This window comes from Cryptomeria japonica, chromosome 2 (assembly GCF_030272615.1).
Source record: "Cryptomeria japonica chromosome 2, Sugi_1.0, whole genome shotgun sequence".
NCBI classification, from domain to species: Eukaryota; Viridiplantae; Streptophyta; class Pinopsida; order Cupressales; family Cupressaceae; genus Cryptomeria; species Cryptomeria japonica.
Window position 1 is genome coordinate 241,449,772 of NC_081406.1, and position 19,041 is coordinate 241,468,812.

The 19,041-nt window shown below is 39.5% G+C and overlaps 1 protein-coding gene across 1 annotated transcript; it reads left to right on the top strand.

The window, feature by feature from the left end:
• Nucleotides 1-204: 204 nt before the first annotated feature.
• On the top strand, nucleotides 205-3,323 carry LOC131063291 (probable disease resistance protein At1g61300). Its single transcript, XM_057997076.2, has one exon. The coding sequence runs from the start codon at nucleotides 407-409 to the stop codon at nucleotides 3,098-3,100; it is 2,694 nt and encodes an 897-aa protein (XP_057853059.2). The 5' UTR covers nucleotides 205-406; the 3' UTR covers nucleotides 3,101-3,323.
• The last annotated feature ends 15,718 nt before the right edge of the window (nucleotides 3,324-19,041 follow it).

Here is a 19,041-nt window from a genome sequence, read left to right on the forward strand (position 1 = left end):
CAAGGCAATGTCATCTCAATTTGTTCCCTTTTTTACTAGGCTAGTCCTCTACGCATTCTAGAAAAGACAAATTATTCCAACCGAAATTTGGACCCAGCATAGAATGTTACGAGAAAAAGGAGAAATGGGGCATAGTATAGACAGAGCCGGCAAGATAAGAACGTCAGGCATCTGTGGAAATAATGTTAAAAAATATTGATCTGGGCCATGTTTAGACCAGCATAGCACGGCATGCTCAACATATCTTCAGCAATACAAAAGAGAGAGCGAGAGAAATGTTCCAACCACACTTATAAAACCGTGCACTTATCGAGTGCTTTTGTCAGGTCTCTGTTTTGACACTGATCGAGACAGAGTGGGTAACTCGTTATTTCTGTTTTGTTGGGAGTCTGTTTTCGTTCGGCAAATGGACTTCCTTAACGCCCTTAGTGGAGTAGCGGGGGAGGGTGTAAAGAAACTGTTTCAAGAGTTTAAGAACCTAATCAATTTACGCAGCAATGCCGAATGCCTCCGCCAGGACATAGATCGTGTGAAAGGCATAGGAGATGATCTTAAGAATCAGTTAAGTGGTCAAGGCCGACAGCCTAAGCGAGTCGTTAGGAATTGGCTCGACACACAAGAGCGAAACGTCAAATCTGCTGAAGAGGCGCTTCAACAGTACGAACAAAGCAAGGACCGTCGCTTCTGTAAGTGCTGCCCTAACTGTTTGCTTATCCCAAAATCCAGTCGAAAAATCCTTAATTCTCTAGCGGAGATAGATAAGCTTCTGAAGACAAAGGATTCAGATTTTCCCAAGAATGGAGAGCTGGGGGAGCTTCCAGGGGCGCTGGTACAGCCCATGGAGAATGAGCTCGTTGGCAAATTTGTTCACGAGAAGCTGGAGGAGCTGGAGACGTGGCTGCTGAAAGATGATTCTGTTCGTGTTGTTGGAGTCTATGGAATGCCCGGCGTGGGAAAGACGTCCATGCTCAAACACATCAACAATAATGAAAAGGTAGTCAATTTCTTTAAGCTTGTAATTTGGGTTACTGTGTCCAGAGACTCCGATATATCTGATCTCCAGAGGCGCATTTGTGAGAGAATTGAATTGCCTTGGCGATCCAATTCGACCATTGACGAAGCTGCAGGGCTGTTGCAAACGGTCTTCAAGGAGAAGCCACTGCTGCTCATTTTGGACGATGTGTGGAAAAGAATAGATGTTTCCAAATTGGGAATTTCTCTTTCTGATAATAAAATAAAAGTTGTACTGACTTCCAGAGATAAAGAGGTGTGCAGGAGCATGGAAGCAGACAAGATGATTGCAATGAAGCAACTGTCGGAGGAAGATGGTTGGGAGCTTTTCTGCAGAGGAGCCTTCCCAGCCGGCGAGGATCAGAATATGGATAGCGAGATTGAGCCCTTGGCCAGAAGCATTGCAAAGGAATGTAAAGGACATCCCTTGGCCATTAAGACGCTCGCTCGGACAGTGCCGCAGCTTCACAACAGTTCCCCGTCTGAATGGGAATATGTTCTCTATCAGCTAAAGGCGATCGATACCCAATTCTATCGCATTCATGAAGAGATTGTGAGGGAATTATTCAAGCCATTAAAACACAGCTATGATGCTCTGGAATCAGAAGAGCTCAGGCTTTGTTTCCTGTACTTGGCCGCCTACAGAGAAGACGAGGAAATCGACGCGGATGACTTGATACAATTGTGGTTGGCAGAAGGCCTGGTGAAAAGCAGAGAGGAGGGGCGTCACGGTTTTCTTAAGACCTTGGCGAACCGATGCTTGGTTGAGGTTGAGGTTACAGAGGAAAATGGGTATCATATATGGAAAGTGAAAATCCACGATGTGCTCAGAGATATGGCAGTACATGTCGCTGAGGTCGACCAGAATATCCTGTTCCGTGCAGGTCAGAGTTTAACAGAGTTTCCAAAGTCTGCAAGCGCAACATCGGTGAGGATATCAGTGATGCATAACCGCATCAGAATTCTGCCTGAAAGTGTTGATTGCGAGAAGTTAGTGACTCTGTTGTTGAGCTGGAACACAGTTGAGGAGGTCCCAGAGGGCTTTCTGGAGAAGCTGAATATGTTAAAGGTGCTTGGTCTCAGCAACACGCCCATCAAATCCTTGCCGAAGTCCATCCACCAACTGAAGCATCTCCTCTATCTGCAGCTTTCAAATACCCAGATTAAGGTAATCCCTCATCAAATATTTGAGTTGAGTAGACTGCAGTTTTTAGATCTTTCTTTCTCCCCTCTGAAGAATATTCCGTCCATGATAAAAAAGCTGAAAAGTCTCCAAATTCTTAAGTTAGCCCACTGTTATGATTTGGAGTTCGTTTCATGCGACATATCACACCTCACTAGTTTGGAAGAGCTTGACTTGTGGAAGTCGACAATGTTTGGAAATTCACGGGATGTAAGAGTAGGAGGAGAATCAAGGGAAGCTTCCTTGCAAGACGTATGCAAACTCCATCGTCTGAAGCATCTGCGGCTAATCCTCAAATCCCAAATTGAGGAGAAAACAATGGGGAATCTTGTGGAGCTTCAAGAACTTTGGCTTCTTTGGATGCCCGAAGTCCGTCAGACATATCTGCCCACTGACATGCGGGCCATGCACAGCTTGGAGAGGCTCCACCTGTATAATTGTCACGTTAAAGGAACCCCTGATTTGTTCCCAGAATTAAAAAATCTCAAGTACTTAAAGCTGAAGTCTTCTCAAATACTGCTCACTCTTTCTGGAATAGGGTTAGCAAGGCTGTCCAATTTGAATGAAATAGATATTGAGGAATGCCTTCTTCTCACGGAGTTGGGAGAAGATTTTGGGAGGAAAGGTTGCTTTCCGAGGCTGCGCAAGCTCAAACTGTGGATGTTACCTTCTCTGGAGAGTGTGTGTAGTTTTGTCGAAGAAGGGGCTCTTCCCATGTTGCAGACTTTGACTATATTCCGTTGTATGCAAGTTAAAGTACTGCCACCGGGTCTAGATAATCTCAATTCTCTGGAACAGATCAAAGGAGAGAAAGAATGGTGGAATGAAATTAGCTGGCGAAATGAAGAGATGAAGAAACATCTTCATACTAGGTACGTGGAAATCCATGATAACTATCATGTTTAAACCACAGTTTTCCCGTAACTAAGAACCATGAAGTAAATTGCTTGCACGAATTATAGGCTGTTTATTTTGCGAAGTATTGCTTGTGTGTAATTATGTAACAAAAAACTTTATGCAACGAAAAGTTTGTGGAGTTTTCAATTATAGGATCATGTTGTAAGGGATTACTATATGTAATGTTCTAAAACCGTGGTTAGCTTTTATTTTGTAAATTTAATTAATTATGTTGAAGATATTTCTTTTATGAAGTTGAATAGCTTAAATCGCTAGATCAACAGTTCAATCTATTACAAAAGGGATGCAAGTGATGAAAGATATATCAGTTGTTCATTTTCATTATTCTCGAAATTTGTAGATTATTTGTCATGTGTAGGATCTCTATCACAACTATATGACAAATGATTGCACAAAAATCTGTCTTGATGGCCTCGCTTCTTGTTACGACGTGTGATGACCTCGATTGTTGTTTTAAGATGGAAAGAGAAAGCATTCAATACGTTAATTTTACTCCATAGTCGTGAAAGACAAATCAAAAGTACCTGTAATGTCAATGTACTTTTTGGACTCGGTATTTACCAAAAGTACTTTGACTTAGCATTTAACTATTATTATGATTCCTTCACCATTCATAAAATAGACAAAAATTCTACTTTTTTGTCATCATTACTAGTTGATTTGTAACAACATCAATGTATATTTAAGGCATCTTGGATAAAGGGCTATAGGAGGCATCTGTAGTGGCAATAACCTTTTCCACTATGGCTTCTGATCGAGGCAAGACAAGTATGTGAATTCGATACTTATGAATAGGGTATAGCACTAACATGTTTGATTTTACAATAAAATCCACTATAATGGACCTCCAAGAGTATAGGCCCCCTCTATTTTCTACTCCATTCGAGTCCAATATATGTTAGAACACACTTAGGGTACGTTGAAAAGGCTAGGAGAAAATACAAAGGATATTTTCATTGGCAATTGCAACCCCCACTCAATGATCCTTGCTACTATCTAGCATGATGTAAAGTAAAGCCAATAACAAAGAAGAATATATGAATTCAAGCAAATGAGTGCATAGAAGTGAATTGACATACACTATGGATGTTAATATTTGAGAGATATCAAATTTCATCATTTCCATCCTCATAAAATTGAATGATCACTAATTTCTATTGTCAAAGGCATGAGCCCCACTCTTTAGCTGATGGTACAAGAGCATCCACGGTTCTTGGCGATCTTGCATCAACCAAAAGTATTTATTTCTTTTTGTCTTTAGTTTTGTAGTTCAACGTTTCATTCAGCATTTTCTTGCATTGGCTCATCGGACCTTGTAGAGTTGGATTTTTCTTGAGGACATGATCATCTTCCTTATTCCTAAACCGCGGAGCATTTGGAGCATTTTCCAGCAAGTTATCGATTTCGGATTACGAGATAATTTTCTAGCATCGAAACCTCTTGGACCTATTTGCATTGGTGAATCTACTAGATCCCTTCCGTAGCTTGCAAAGCTCGGTGCATTTATTCTGATGTTCTTTGGCGTGTGGCTGACCTTTCCTTTTATCTGCACTTCATCCTTTGGATTTTTCGGACGAATCTCTTTGGCGGAGACGGACCTGTTCGTTTTACACATTTGACCTTTTTCTTCAATATTTGATCCCTTTTGGGCTGACCGGATCTTCTTAGATCATATAAATTATTGTAATTGAGCATTATAATTCAAATCCTAGGAAGTCAAACATAACATAGAAGGTAAATCCTAGATTTAGAGGTCCGGAGTTGACCTGTTCTGTAATTAAGTATGTTTGTAGAAGGCCAGTGAACCAAATTTTGTAACTTGAATGTTACCGGTTATCTGTAATCAATTTTCATGATCTAATACATTCAATTCTGCATTGCCTCCATCATATCCTCTTCTTTCCATTGTGTTTACTCCAGCTACCTAGTCCAAATTGATCTCTTTGAGGTCCCTCCTAACCGATGACTGCACCAAGTGGTATCAAAGTGAGATTTCATTCTGGAGATTGCATTGTCTTGAGAATTTTGTTGTAGGGTGGCGGAATGTGGATCCAACTTACAACTACAAAGGACTGGCATAAAGATGGTGCGGAAAGGAAATAGGAATGGTGGAGCTTGTGGGAATGTAGACCCTTCTATGATAGAAATGTTGTGAGGAATGGAAGCCGTTGAGACAGACCAGAGAAGAGGCTGACATATTGAAGATATGAGTGAAGATGAAGAAGAAGAAGCACCGACAAAACAAGTAGCAAATCCACCGGTGATTGATCCAGATGAAGAAAGATTCTTGAGGGTTTTGAGTAGGGCAAATACTAAATCACATTTTACCATACCGGAGTATGATGGAAAATTGGATTTAGATGAATTGATGGATTGGATCTCAGAGATGGAGAAGTATTTTGATTTCGATAACACACAAAGGAAAGAAAGGTAAAATATGCTTGAACCCAGTTGAAAGGTCATGCATCTCTTTGGTGGGAACATTTGCAGGTTGATAGACATAGAAGAGATAAAGAGAAGATCAAAACATGGGAGCAGATGGTTGCTAAGTTAGAATCAAAATTTATGCCAACTAATCAAGTAAATCTATTTCGAAAGTTGCAGAACTTGAAAAAGCAAAAGGAATCTAGTGTGAAGGAGTACACCAAAATATTTTACACGTTGAATATTAGATCTAGACATGTCGATGATGAGGTTGAACAAGTTGCAATATATTTGAATGGATTACGGATGTCTATACAAGATGAACTCATTTTGATCAAGTTGCAAAGTGTTGAAGAAGCTTACCAGTATGCCCTGAAAGCAGAAGAGAAGTTGAACAAAAAACATGAGAAGAGACATAGAGGTAGAGGTGGAAGGTTTTCTGGAGGAATATTTCAAGGAGGAAGAGGATATTCCGGAGGAAGAGGAACCTCTACAAATCAGAACAAGGACAAGGAAGTAAGAAAAGATGGTAGTTCATATCGGAAGGATGACAGAATTTTCTACTAGAGGAGAGAACCTATTGGCTACTGGAATGAGGGTTTTGGAAAAGATGACAGAAGGAAAGACAAGAGAGTGTTTAGAGGAACTTGGTATAAGTGTGGAGGAGAAGGACATTGTGATTTCTAATGTAAGAAGACAGAGAACACTGGGAGGACAACATTGGTAGATGACAGCCCCACCGGATCAGCTAAAAAACTAGAAGATGGAGAATTGTTGATGATGAGGAGAGCTTTGTGTCATACCAGAGGAGATGAAGAGCGGGCTTACAGAGGAGAAATTTGTTCAAGACCATATGTAAGGTATCTAGTAATTGTTGTAAAGTTGTTATTGATAGTGGTAGTTCAAATAACATTGTTTTAGAAGAGAAAGTGATTAAGTTGAATTTGGAAAGAATGAAACACCCTAAGCCTTATCAGATAGCATGGATTCAAGATGATCATACATTGTTAGTAAGTGAGCAATGTTTAGTAAAATTAAAAATTGGAAATTATCATGATGAAGTCTTGTGTAATATTATGCCTATGGAGATTTGGCACCTTTTGTTGGGTAGACCTTGGCAGTTTGATAGACAAGCAATACATGATGGGAGAAAGAACATATACACTATTGTGATGAATGGGATGAAACAAACCTTGTTACCCTTGGAGGAGCCTTTGAAGAGTGAAGTCTATATGAATGGTAGAATTTGTTTGGTGGATGGAATGAGACATTAGAATGTGTGTTTTGGTTTAGTTTCTAAGAAGGTTGAGCATCTGGAGAATGAAGAAGAACTACTATAGGAGATAAATGAGTTGCTAATAGAGTATGAAGACATCATTTCGGATAATGTGCCTGATGGATTACCACCAGTGAGAAGTATCAGTCATTGCATGGACCTAATTCTCGGAGCTAGTTTGCCTAACAAAGTTGTAGACTGGATGACCGGTAGAGAATGAAGAGTTGAATAGACAAGTGAAGGAGTTGTTGAAGATAGATTTGATCAAAGAGAGTTTGAGTCCCTGTACAGTACTAGTAGTATTAGCACCTAAGAAGAATTGAGAATGGAGGATGTGTACCGGTTCCAAAGCAATAAATAAGATCATAGTGAAATACTAGTTTCCTTTACCTAGGATGGATGACATAATAGATTGTTTGAGTAGAGCCAAATACTACACAAAGATAGACTTGAAGAGTGGATATCACCATATCAGAATCAGAGAAGGAGATGAGTGGAAGATAGCATTCAAGACAAATTAAGGACTGTATGAATGGTTGGTGATGCCTTTTGGGTTGACTAATGCACTGACTACTTTCATGAGGTTGATGAACAAGGTATTGAAAAAATTATCGGGTAAGTTTGTTATTGTATATTTGGATGAAATTCTAATTTTCAATAAGACAAAAGAGGAGCATTTGTTGCATTTAAGACAAGTTTTGCAGAGGTTTCAAGAGAGAACAAAAATTGTTGATAAATCTTAAAAAGTGCACTTTCATAAAGGAAGAGTTAGTCTCTTTGGGATTTGTGATATCTGCGGATGGATTGAAGCTAGACCCTGATAAAGTAAAAGCAATTGTTGAATGGCATACACTAGAAAACATTCAAGAGGTAAGATCATTTCGTGGATTGGCTAGTTTCTATTGGAAGTTTATTAGAAATTTCAATTCAGTTTGTAGTCCTATGACTGAGACAATGAGGGGAGATAAGAAAGAATTCAAGTGTACCACCGAAGTAAACAAAAATTTTTAAACTATTGAAGCAGAAAGTGACTGAACAGCATGTGTTAGCTTTATTGGATTTCAACAAAGTGTTCCAAGTAGACTGTGATACAAGTGGAAACACAATTGGAGCCGTATTGAGTCAGGAAGGGAGAGCAATAGTTTATTTTAGTGAGAAGTTGAATAATTCCTAGAGGAAATATTTAGTGTATGATCAAGAATTTTATACCATAGTCCAAGCCTTGAAGAAATGGAGACACTACCTATTTCCTAAGGAGTTTGTGTTGCATACTAATCATCAAGCCTTGCAGTATTTGAACAGTCAGAGTAAGTTGAATCAGAGACATGAGATGGGTAGAATTCTTGCAGCGTTACACCTTTGTGTTGAAGCATAGAAGTGGGAAATCTAATAAAGTTGTTAATGCATTGAGTAGAAGGAGGGATTTTCTGAAAGAGATGAGAGTGAGAGTATTAGGATTTGAGGAATTGAAGACCTTGTATAATGATGACCTGGATTTTGTAGAACCTTAGAGAGCATGTAGAGAACTAGTTATGGTAGATAGAAGAAAATTAGTGCAGGAGCACCTCTTCAACAAAAAAATCATGGCTTTGAGGATGAAGACTAGGATCATAGTGGTTGTCTTAGTGTCTTGTGTTTATGCAAGTTTCATGTATTCAATAAAGACCCCATCATGTAAACCCATGTCACTAATTAGGCAATTTGATAAGCCATTTGGGACAATGTAGTCAATAGGGGTAGTAGAATGTTTGGTTTTGTGTTTGATAGGTTTTTTAGGATATTTGTTTGATCCAAGTGTGTGGATCCCAACCTTAGAGAGTTTGACAACTTTTTGTGCAAAAATGCAACTTTTGAAAGTGCAACTTTTCAAAATGCGGTTGATGTAAGCCTCCCAACAGCTCCAACCTCTTCCAAATTCAGTTGGAAACCATTGGAGAGTTGTATAAACTTTGTGGAAATGATTCCCAAGGTGGATGGTGGTGTGATTTCAAGAATGAATCAAAAAGACACAAACAAAACTAAGTTTGCCCAAAAATTCTAAGTTTGCAGTGATTGTACATACTTGTATGCCTTGAATTGAGTCACATAATTCATCGAGTAGATGGAGGATTGAATTAGCTTTGATTTGGTGGTGTTATAAGGTTTGATTGTTTTTGTGTAGTAAGAACCCTCCATTTTTTTCACTATAACCTCGAAAGTAAGGGTTTGGCTAGGGTTTTACTTGAAAATGGCCATATCTTGCATCTCCTTCCTGTAGAAGTTAATTCCTTTGGTGGAGTGCAATATTGGTCAGTGTAAATTAAGTTTTTCATGGATTTTTGCAGGGGAGACTTGGTTGTGAGGTGAAAGAAGCAAAACTAGGCTGGCATCTCTATGTGACTACCTTAAGCAAATTTAGGATAGTCATCATAAAATTTGATAGCGGAGGATTCTAGGCATGCAACCATGTAATTATAGGTTATTCGCCATTCCCCAAATGCTCATAAAGTTTTTTTTGCAGTTTGGGTACCCGTAATGGGGGTTGCTTTGTAAATTAGGCCTAATCACCCTAATTAGGTCTCTAGGCTTCTAAGGGGTTCAAACCCTTAGGTTGCAGATCTTGCCAATCCATTTTGGGGATGAGTGTAAATCCCAAAAGGGTATCTATAATGGTGAGTAGTTTGTCAAAGTGTGTGGAAGATTTTGGATTTAAGGTCAATTCTCTTGCTAAATAGGACTACTAGCCAAGGGGTAGATTTCCAAAGGAGGTATAAGGATTTGAAGACAAAACCCTAAACAAATGCTTGGAAAAATCCTTAGTAGTCATGAATGGACCAATTCCAAAGCCTCTAATAGCAGGAGTCACCGGTGAGGCATGTTAGAGGAGTTGAAGCCATTTACTCATCTTGAGTAGGTGTTAGGCTTGAGTAGTGGAGAGTAGTTCAAAACCCTAAGATGTGGAGTCCTTCCTTGTAGGGTCATTTTTGTCATTTGAAGGGTCAGACCCTAACCTTTTGGACTTGTCCTTAGGTGTAAAGAGGCCCCTGCATCAAGTGGTATGAGAACATAGGAGTGTACTTTGGACCAGAGAAGAAGACAAGATGTCAGAAGAAGAGGGATCCCAAGAAATCCCATCAAGGATGACCAATGTTGAGCTAGTTATCTTGGCAAAGAAGCAGATGGCAGAGAGCAGAGCAGTCAGGCCTTGAGGAATGAAATGGACTAGCTGAAGGGAAAAGTGGAGAGGGGAGAGAGAGACTCTGGAGGAGATGAAGAAGGGGATGAAGAGGAGATCCCTAGGCAGGAAGAACTAGAGGTTCCTATAGACCAGAGACCACTGATGAGTGTTCTCAAGTCCATGGAAAGAAGAACAATGGATGTGAAGTTGGATCTGCCAGTGTTTGCCGGTAAGATGGAACCGGATACAGTGATGGAGTGGATAGACTCCTTAGAAAATTTCTTTGAGAGTGAAAACATACCAGAGCACCAAAGGGTGAAGATGTCCCAATCCAAAATGAAAGGGGCTGCACTGACTTGGTGGACTTTCATCCAAGATGAGAGGGTGAAAGAGGGAAAGAGAAAAATTGCTACTTGGAAGAAGATGATGGCTTTGGTGAAGGAAGCCTATGTTGCAGTGGACTATAGTGTCTAATTGCATAAGAGGAGACAAGACTTGAAGCAGAAGGAGATGGACGGGAGTTCCTATACAGAGGAGTTCATGAAGTTGTGTGTGAAGAATAAGGTAAAGGAGAGTGAAGATGAGAAGGTGGTGAGATATCTCAATGGACTGAGATTTTCCATCCAGGAAGATTTGAACGTCCATAACCCAGAGACAGTCCAAAAGTGCTTTCAGTTGGCACTCAAGGTGGAGGAGAAGCTAAAGAGAAGGTGGGAAAAAAATAGTAGAGGAAAACAAAGACAACAAAGAGGGGGAAGAAGTCCTTTCAGAGGCAAAGGAAGTGGTTTTGGATACCAAGGTGAGTCTAATCAAGAAGGCACTAGAGGAGAGAGCAGTTACAACCAAGGAGGAGGCTACAATCAAAGAGGGAACTTTAGGGGTAGAAGACCATTCTCTAGGGGAAGATCCCAAGGTAGAGGACCTCCTAGATGCTACAATTTCCAAGAAGGGCACATGGCCAATAGATGTCTGGAGAAGGCTACAAGCTCCATGGGATAAAGGAGGAGCAATTTGGTGTAGGAATTTGATTGGCAAAGTGTGGCAAGTGCAAACACCTATCAAAGTGTTAATGCTCCTGATAGCTATGACTACCCTAAAAAAGGAGAGGCTCTGATGATGATGAGAGAAGTAACCACCATGAAGGTACCTGACAAGGAGCCCCCACAAAGAAAGTCTCTTTTCAAGACCACCTACAAGGAAGGAGGAAAGGTATTCAAGGTCTTGATAGACTTCGGGTCTATTGAAAATTTTGTGTCACTTGAAATGGTGGAGAAGCTTAAGTTGAGAAGGTTGCCACATCCTTACCCCTATAAGGTCTCATGGCTCACCCAAGGTCAACAAGCAGTGGTAGAAGAGCAGGCATGGGTGGAGTTTCATATTGGATCATACAAGGATAGATTGCTATTTGATATAGCTAAGATGGATGCATGTCACCTCCTATTTGGGAGACCATGGTAGTTTGATTTGAAGGCTTACCATGATGGGGTTAGAAACACCTATTCAATCACAAAAGATGGTAAGGTGATAGAACTTTTACCTCTCATGGAGAGTGAGATAGAACAGAAGGGAAAGGATGCCAAAGTATTGTTGATAGAAGGGAAGTCATTCATGAAGGAGATTGCAGAGAAGGATGCAATTTTCTATGCCCTCATTCCCAAGCTCAAGGTGACAAAGAAGGAGCAGTTTGCAGAGATGAAAGAAGAAGGACAAAGGCACATGGACCCTATAGTCAGACAGCTACTTGACAAGTATAAAGGCATCATCTCTTATGGAATACCAGGGTCCTTACCACCAGTAAGAGACATAAGTCATTGCATACATCTGATCCCTAGATCTACCTTACCAAATAAAGCAACATACAAACTTACTCCAGATTAGAATGTAGAGATGGAAAGAAAAATTGAGGAGCTTCTTGAATCAGGGCTAATTGGAAAAATCTTAAGCCCATGTGCAGTACTGGTTATCCTTGCACCCAAGAAAGAAGGCACTTGGAGGCTATGTACAAACTCAAGGGCCATCAATAAGATAACTATAAGGTATAGGTTCCTAATCCCTATGATAGAGGATTTACTTGATTGCTTAGGGAGTGCAAAATATTTTACCAAAATGGATCTAAAAAGTGGATACCATCAGATTAGGATAAAGCTATGGGATGAATGGAAAAAAACTTTTAAAACCAATGAGGGGTTGTATGAGTGGAAGGTCATGCCATTTGGGTTGTCCAACACCCCTAGTCCCTTTATGAGGTTGATGAATGAGGTCTTGGTGGAGTTCATAGGCAATTTTTTGATAGTATACCCTGATGATATCTTGATCTTTAGCCACTCAAGGGAAGAGAACCTCAAACATATAGATATGGTCCTCAAAAGGTTACATGAAGAGCAGCTAATGATAAATTTTGATAAGTGTTTGTTCATGCAAGAGGAGATAATCTACTTGGGATTTGTAATCTCACAAGGTGAGTTGAAAATGGAACAGGGGAAGGTGAGTGCCATATTGTCTTGGCCTACACCTAAAACTATGAATGATGTCTGGAGTTTCCATGGTTTAGCAACTTTTTATAGGAAGTTTATAAGGGGATTTAGTCATGTTTGTGCACCAATGCTTGACACCATAAAGGGAGGACAAAAGTGCAGGTTTAATTAGACCAAGGAGGCAGTTGACTCATTTGAAACCTTGAAGAAGAAAGTTCCAGAACAACCAGTCCTTGCCCTACCAGACTTCAACAAGATATTTCAGGTGGAATGTGATGCAAGCCACATGGCTATTGGGACAGTACTCACTCAGGATTGAAGGCCAATTGCCTTTTTTAGTGAAAAGCTAAATGATGCCAAGAGGAGATGCTCATCCTATGACTTGGAGATGTATGCTTTGGTTCAGTCATTGAAGAAGTGGAGCCACTATTTATTGCCTAAGGAGCTCATAGTTTTTACTAATAATCAGACTCTAAGCTTCATAAACAATCAAGAGAAGTTAAACCACCGGCACATGAAGTGGGTAGAAATCCTACAAGCTTTCACCTTCAACCTCAAGCACAAAAAGGGTGTCAAGAACAAAGTTGTAGATGCTTTGAGTAGGAGGGTCTTAACTATCAATCAAATCAAGATGGAAAGTGTTGGAATTGACTTCTTGAAGAACATGTATGATGTTGATGAAGAATTTGGAGAGATCTACAAGGTATGTGATTCTTTTGGTGACCGGTATCATGTTGAATTTTTTGAATTTCTGATACAATATGGATTGCTATTTAAAGGTGGACAGTTATGCATTCCTAAGTATTCAATGAGACTGAATATCATTAGGGACAAACATTGTGGAGAAATGGCATGTAATTTTGGTCTTGACAAGACCCTTGACCTTGTGAAAAGATATTACTACTGGCCTAAGTTGCAGGCAGATGTAACGAAGTTTGTTGAGACATGTGTAATTTGTGAAAAAGCCAAAGGGAAGTCCACTAATGCAGGCTTGTACCAACCCTTGCCCATTCCTTCTAGGCCATGTGAGAGCATAAGCATGGATTTTGTGTTAGGTCTTCTTAGGACAAGGAGAGGATTTGATAGTGTCTTTATAGTGATGGATAGATTTAGCAAAATGGCTCATTTCTTGCCATGTAAAACCTCTTATGATGCCTCGTATGTTGCAGACTTGTTCTTCAAAGAAATAGTCTAGATACATGGGTTGCCACTAAACATAGTTTCACACCGGGATGTGAAGTTCATAAGTCATTTTTGGAGAACCCTTTGGAATAATAAGGGAACTAACCTAGCTTTCTCATCAACCTACCATCCTCAAATGGATGGACAAACTGAAGTTGTCAATAGGTCCTTGGGGAACCTATTAAGATGTTTGATAAGACAACATGGAGAGAAATTGGACAATATATTGTCACAAGCACAGTTCTCATACAATGACAACAAAAATAGAAGCACGGGGAAGTCTCCTTTCCAAATTGTATATGGCATCCACCCAAGGGGTGTATTAGAGTTGAGGGATTTTCCCAAGGAAGAGCCCATTAGTGCAGATGGTGAATCTTTTGCATCAGCCATCAAGGAGGTACATGAACAAGTTAAGTCCCATCTCCAACAATCTGCAGAGAAGTACAAAGCTTATGCTGATAAGAAACAAACAGATGTGTAGTTTAGTGTTGGGGACTTGATATGGGTACATTTGAAGAAGGTGAGACTCCCAAAAGGTAAGCACACCAAGCTCATGCAGAGGTAGATTGGGCCATGTCAAATTTTGAAGAAATGTGGACAGAATGCCTATGAAATCCAACTTCCTCCTCATCTTGGATTGTCACCCATTTTCAATGTGTGTGATCTAACACTTTTCAAAGGTGATAGAAATGAAGTGGAGGAACCAATGCAGGTTGCAGCAGATGTTGATATTCCAAAGCATGATTCACCAAAGTTGAACAAGATTCTAGACACTAGAATCACAAAGAGGAAAGGAACAAGGATTACATTGAGTATTTAGTGGCTTGGCAAGAGAAACTAGACTCTGGGGCAGTTTGGATGACAGATAAACAAATTTCCAACCATGGTGTAGACCTCCAAACTCTGATCTCAAGTGGGCTTGAGATCTCTTCTCCTAGGGAGTATGGTGTAGGAGCACCTCTTTAATAATCAAATCATGGCTCTGAGGATGAATACTAGGATCATAGTGGTTGTCTTAGTGTCTTTTTGTTATGCAAGTTTCATGTATTCAATAAAGACCCCACCATGTAAACCCATGTCACTAATTAGGCAATTTGATAAGCCAATTGCGACAATGTGGTCAATAGGGGTAGTAGAATGTTTGGTTTTGTGTTTGATAGGTTTTTTAGGATTTTTGGTTGATCCAAGTGTGTGGATCCCAACCTTAGAGATTTTGACAACTTTTAATGCAAAAATGCAACTTTTGAGTGCAAAAGTGCAACTTTTCAAAATGTGATTGATGTAAGCCTCTCAACGGCTCCAATATTTTCCATGACTGCAACTCGTTGATCATTTCCCAATTTTACTTTTGATTTTACTAAGTCATCCATTGTTGCAAACATCTCCTTATTACAACTCATATGATAACTACAACTGCTATCTAGGAACCATACTTCTTTGGAACTCTCTTGTGCTACATTGCATGTTATCAATATGGTGTCTTGCTCACTAGTGTTTGTCAGGTTTTCATTTTTAAAGTGTGCCTTTTGCTTGTTCATATCAAATTGTTTTTTTCTACATTCCAATGCAAGATGCCCAAATTTATTGCAATAATAACATTGGATGTTTGATTTATCATACCTTTCTCCTCGATGATGGCTATGAGAATGACTACTCCCCCTTCCTCTTGTTGGTGTAGAGTGGGCATGTGGGCTCGATGCTGGTCTTCTACTTTCAAATTGTGTATTTTCTCTTCCTCCCCTTGGTGTAAAATGTCCTCTACCTCTACTGTGATTTAATCTCCCTCTTGTTTTGCTAAAAGAAAGTTGAGTCTTGAATGCATTTTCCAATGATGATGTCCCTGATCGATTTATTCTTTGCTCATGCACTAAGAGTGACCCCATTAATTCATCTACTGATAGTTGAGAAAGATCTTTGGCCTCTTGAATGGCTATTGCAACTGCATCAAACTTGCCAGGCAGACTTCTAAGTATTTTCTCTACAATCTTTTGATCTTCAATAGTGTCACCATAAGACCTTAGCTGATTTACTATTGACATTGCATGAGTGAAAAATGAATCTATTGAATCTGAGTCCTTCATTTACATATTTTCAAAATCCCTTTTAAGTATTTGTAATTTTGCCATTACTACCTTGCCTGTGTCTTGGTATGTTGTTCGCAAACTGTCCCATGCTTGCTTTGATCTTGTGTTAGCTGCAACCTTTGGAAAGATTGATTCCTCCATTGCTTATTGAATGAAAAATAGTGCCTTTGCATCTTTCTTCTTGTTTTCCTCTAGCAAATATTTCTCAGCTTGTGAAAGTGCTTGATATGCTTGTTGATTTGCTAGTTCAGAGAACCCATTTTCAACAAAGTTCCAAATGCCCTGGGAGAAGAATAAAGTTTTCATTTTAATACTCCAATAGTCATAATTTTTGCCATTAAAAATTGGAATCTGTAGTTGTGAAATACTTCCACTTGTTCCTGCCATAATTTTTCAGAATAAAACTTTGCCTCTGTTTTTCTTTGTTTTTCTTTGTCTTCTTGCTATAGCAGAAAAGATTTTTCCAGCAATCACCTACTCCAATTCAGGCTTTTGCACTCTTCAACAATCCACAAACCTTGCTCTGATTTCCCTGCTCTGATACCACTTTGTAGGGGAGAAAGAACACAAGATAGTAGAAACACAGTGATATAATAACAGATAAGCAGTTTATATTATTACCAAAAACATATTATATAACAGTTTATATAAATGTCTTCACAAAAAGAGTTGCCCATGACTCCTTTTTGCATTATACATTCATTCATTCAAAAAATAGAGTATTACATTTTGCTCTCTTTAAAACAAAGCTTGTTCACAACAAAAAACAACAGAGGTTTCTAGAATGTACACGTTAAAAACCTAACCATCTAGATGCATCAAAAAGGAGTAGAAGAAGACTCAAGAAGGATGAGTGAATGCGGTGGTTCGAGTAGTTGGGATACGGAGGCAAGGGAGATTAGAGGAGTCCAGCTGGAGTCCACGTACGCCAACTCTTCCCCTTAATCTTCACTGCCATATATATCTACAATACCAATTCCTTCTCTGAGGTGTTCAAAAACATTCTTTGCAACTGGCTTTGTGAAAATGTCAGCTAGTTGTTCATTGGATCTACAAAACTGAAGATATATGTCACCATTGTTCACCAATTCTCGAATAAAATGACATCTTGTATCAATATGCTTGCTTTGTTTATGAAAGACATGATTTTTAGATAAAGCAATTGCAGAATTGTTATCACAATAGATTTTCGTAGGTTCTTCTTGTCGATGCCCCAAATCTGAAAGTACTCTCCTCATCCATACTGCTTGGCAAGCTGCTGATGTGGCTGCAACATATTCTGCTTCAGCTGATGAGAGGGTGACAATTGGTTGTTTCTTTGATGCCCAAGAGATAGCATTGGAACCAAGATGAAAGATATACCCGGAAGTGCTTTTTCTATCATCTATAAAACCTCCCCAATCACTATCTGTATATCCAATCAGTTTGTAGTCATCTGAAGATGTATATAAAATCCCAAAACTCTTTGTTCCAGCTATATACCTTAAAATTCTTTTCCCAGTTTTCCAATGTGATTCTTTTGGTTTATCCATGAATTTAGAAATAAGACTAACCCCATACATAATATCCAGTCTTGTGGTAGTTAGATACATGAGGCTGCCAACTAATCTTTTGAATAAAGTTGCATCAACACTAGGACTTTTGTCATCCTTACTAAGTTTTAAACCCAAAGCAACTTCAAGACAGTAGCGCGTCTGAATGGTAATATATTCTAAATCAGCTAAAGGTGGTTGATACCCTGTTTTATCGCATTCATGAAGAGATTCTAAGGGACTTATTCAATCCACTGAAGCACAACTACGATGCTCTGCAGACATATGAGCTCAAGCTTTGTTTCCTATACTTGGCCACTTACAGAGAAGATGAGGAAATCGATGCGGATCAATTGATAGAATTGTGGTTGCCAGAGGGCCTAGTGAAAAGCAGAGAGGACGGGCGCCACGGTTTTCTCAAGACCTTGGCAAACCGATGTTTGGTTGAGATTGAGGTTAAAGAGGAAAACGGCCTTGAAATTTGTAAAATAAAAATCCATGATGTGCTCAGAGATATGGCGGTACACATCACTGAGATCAACCAGAATACCCTGTTCCATGCAGGTTAGATTCTAACGGAGTTTCCAAAGTCGGCAAGCGCAACATCGGTGGGGATATCTCTAATGCATAACCGTATCAGATTCCTACCTGAAACTTTTTATTGCGTGAACTTGTTGACTCTATTTTTAAGCTGGAACACAGTTGAGTAGGTTCCAGAGGGCTTTCTGGAGAAGTTGAATATGTTAAAGGTGCTTGATCTCAGCAACATGCCCATCAAATCCTTACCAAATTCCATCAACAGAATGAAGCATCTCCTCTATCTGCTGCTTTCAAATACCCAGATTAAGGTAATCCCTCGTCAAATATTTGAGCTGAGTACAGTGCAGTTTTTAGATCTGTCTTTCTCCCCTCTTAAGAGTATTCCATCCATGATAAACAAGTTGAAAAGTCTCCAAATTCTTAAGTTAGCCCATTGTTATGATTTGGAGTTTGTTACATGCGAAATTTCAAAGCTCACTTGTTTTGAAGAGCTTGACATGTGGCAATCGACAACATTTGCATATTCAGAGGAGGAGAGAAAAGGAGGAGAATTAAGGGAGGCTTCCTTGCAAGACATATGTAAACTCCATCGTCTGAAGTGTCTGTGCCTAACCCTAAAATCTCCAATTAAGGAGAGAATAGTGGGTAACCTTGTGGAGCTTCAAAAACTTTGGCTACTTTGGAGACTTGAAGTTTGTCAAACACATTTACCCACTGACATGCTGGCCACTGTGACATTGAGGGACCCCCTGATTTATTCTCAAAATTAAAAAATCTCAAGTACATAAAGCTGAACTCTTCACAAATACTGCTCACTCTTTCCGGATTAGGGTTAGGCAGGTTATCATATTTGAAGGAAATAGAGGTTGAGAAATACCTTCAGGTCAAGGAGTTGGGAGAAGATTTTGCAAGGAAGGTTGCTTTCCAAATCTGCGCAAGCTCAAATTGTGGATGCTACCTTCTATGGAGAGGTTGTGTACTTCTGTCGAAGAAGGGGCTCTCCCCATGTTGCAGGCTTTGGCTATGTTTTGTTGCATGAAAGTTAAAGCATTGCCCTTGGGTTTTGTAAAACTCAAGTCTCTGAGACAGATGAGAGGAGATAAGGAATGGTGGAATGAAATAAGCTAGGAAAATGAAGAAATGAAGAAACATCTTTAGGCAAGGTACGTAGAAATCTTGGAAAACCCGTGATGGTTATCATGTTTAACATGAAGTTTTCTTGTAGTTAAAGAAGCACGAATTAATTTTGCATAGCATTGT

Excerpts from the sequence above, each read along its gene's own strand:
- LOC131063291 (XM_057997076.2), top strand. The coding sequence starts at position 407 with ATGGACTTCCTTAACGCCCTTAGTGGAGTAGCGGGGGAGGGTGTAAAG.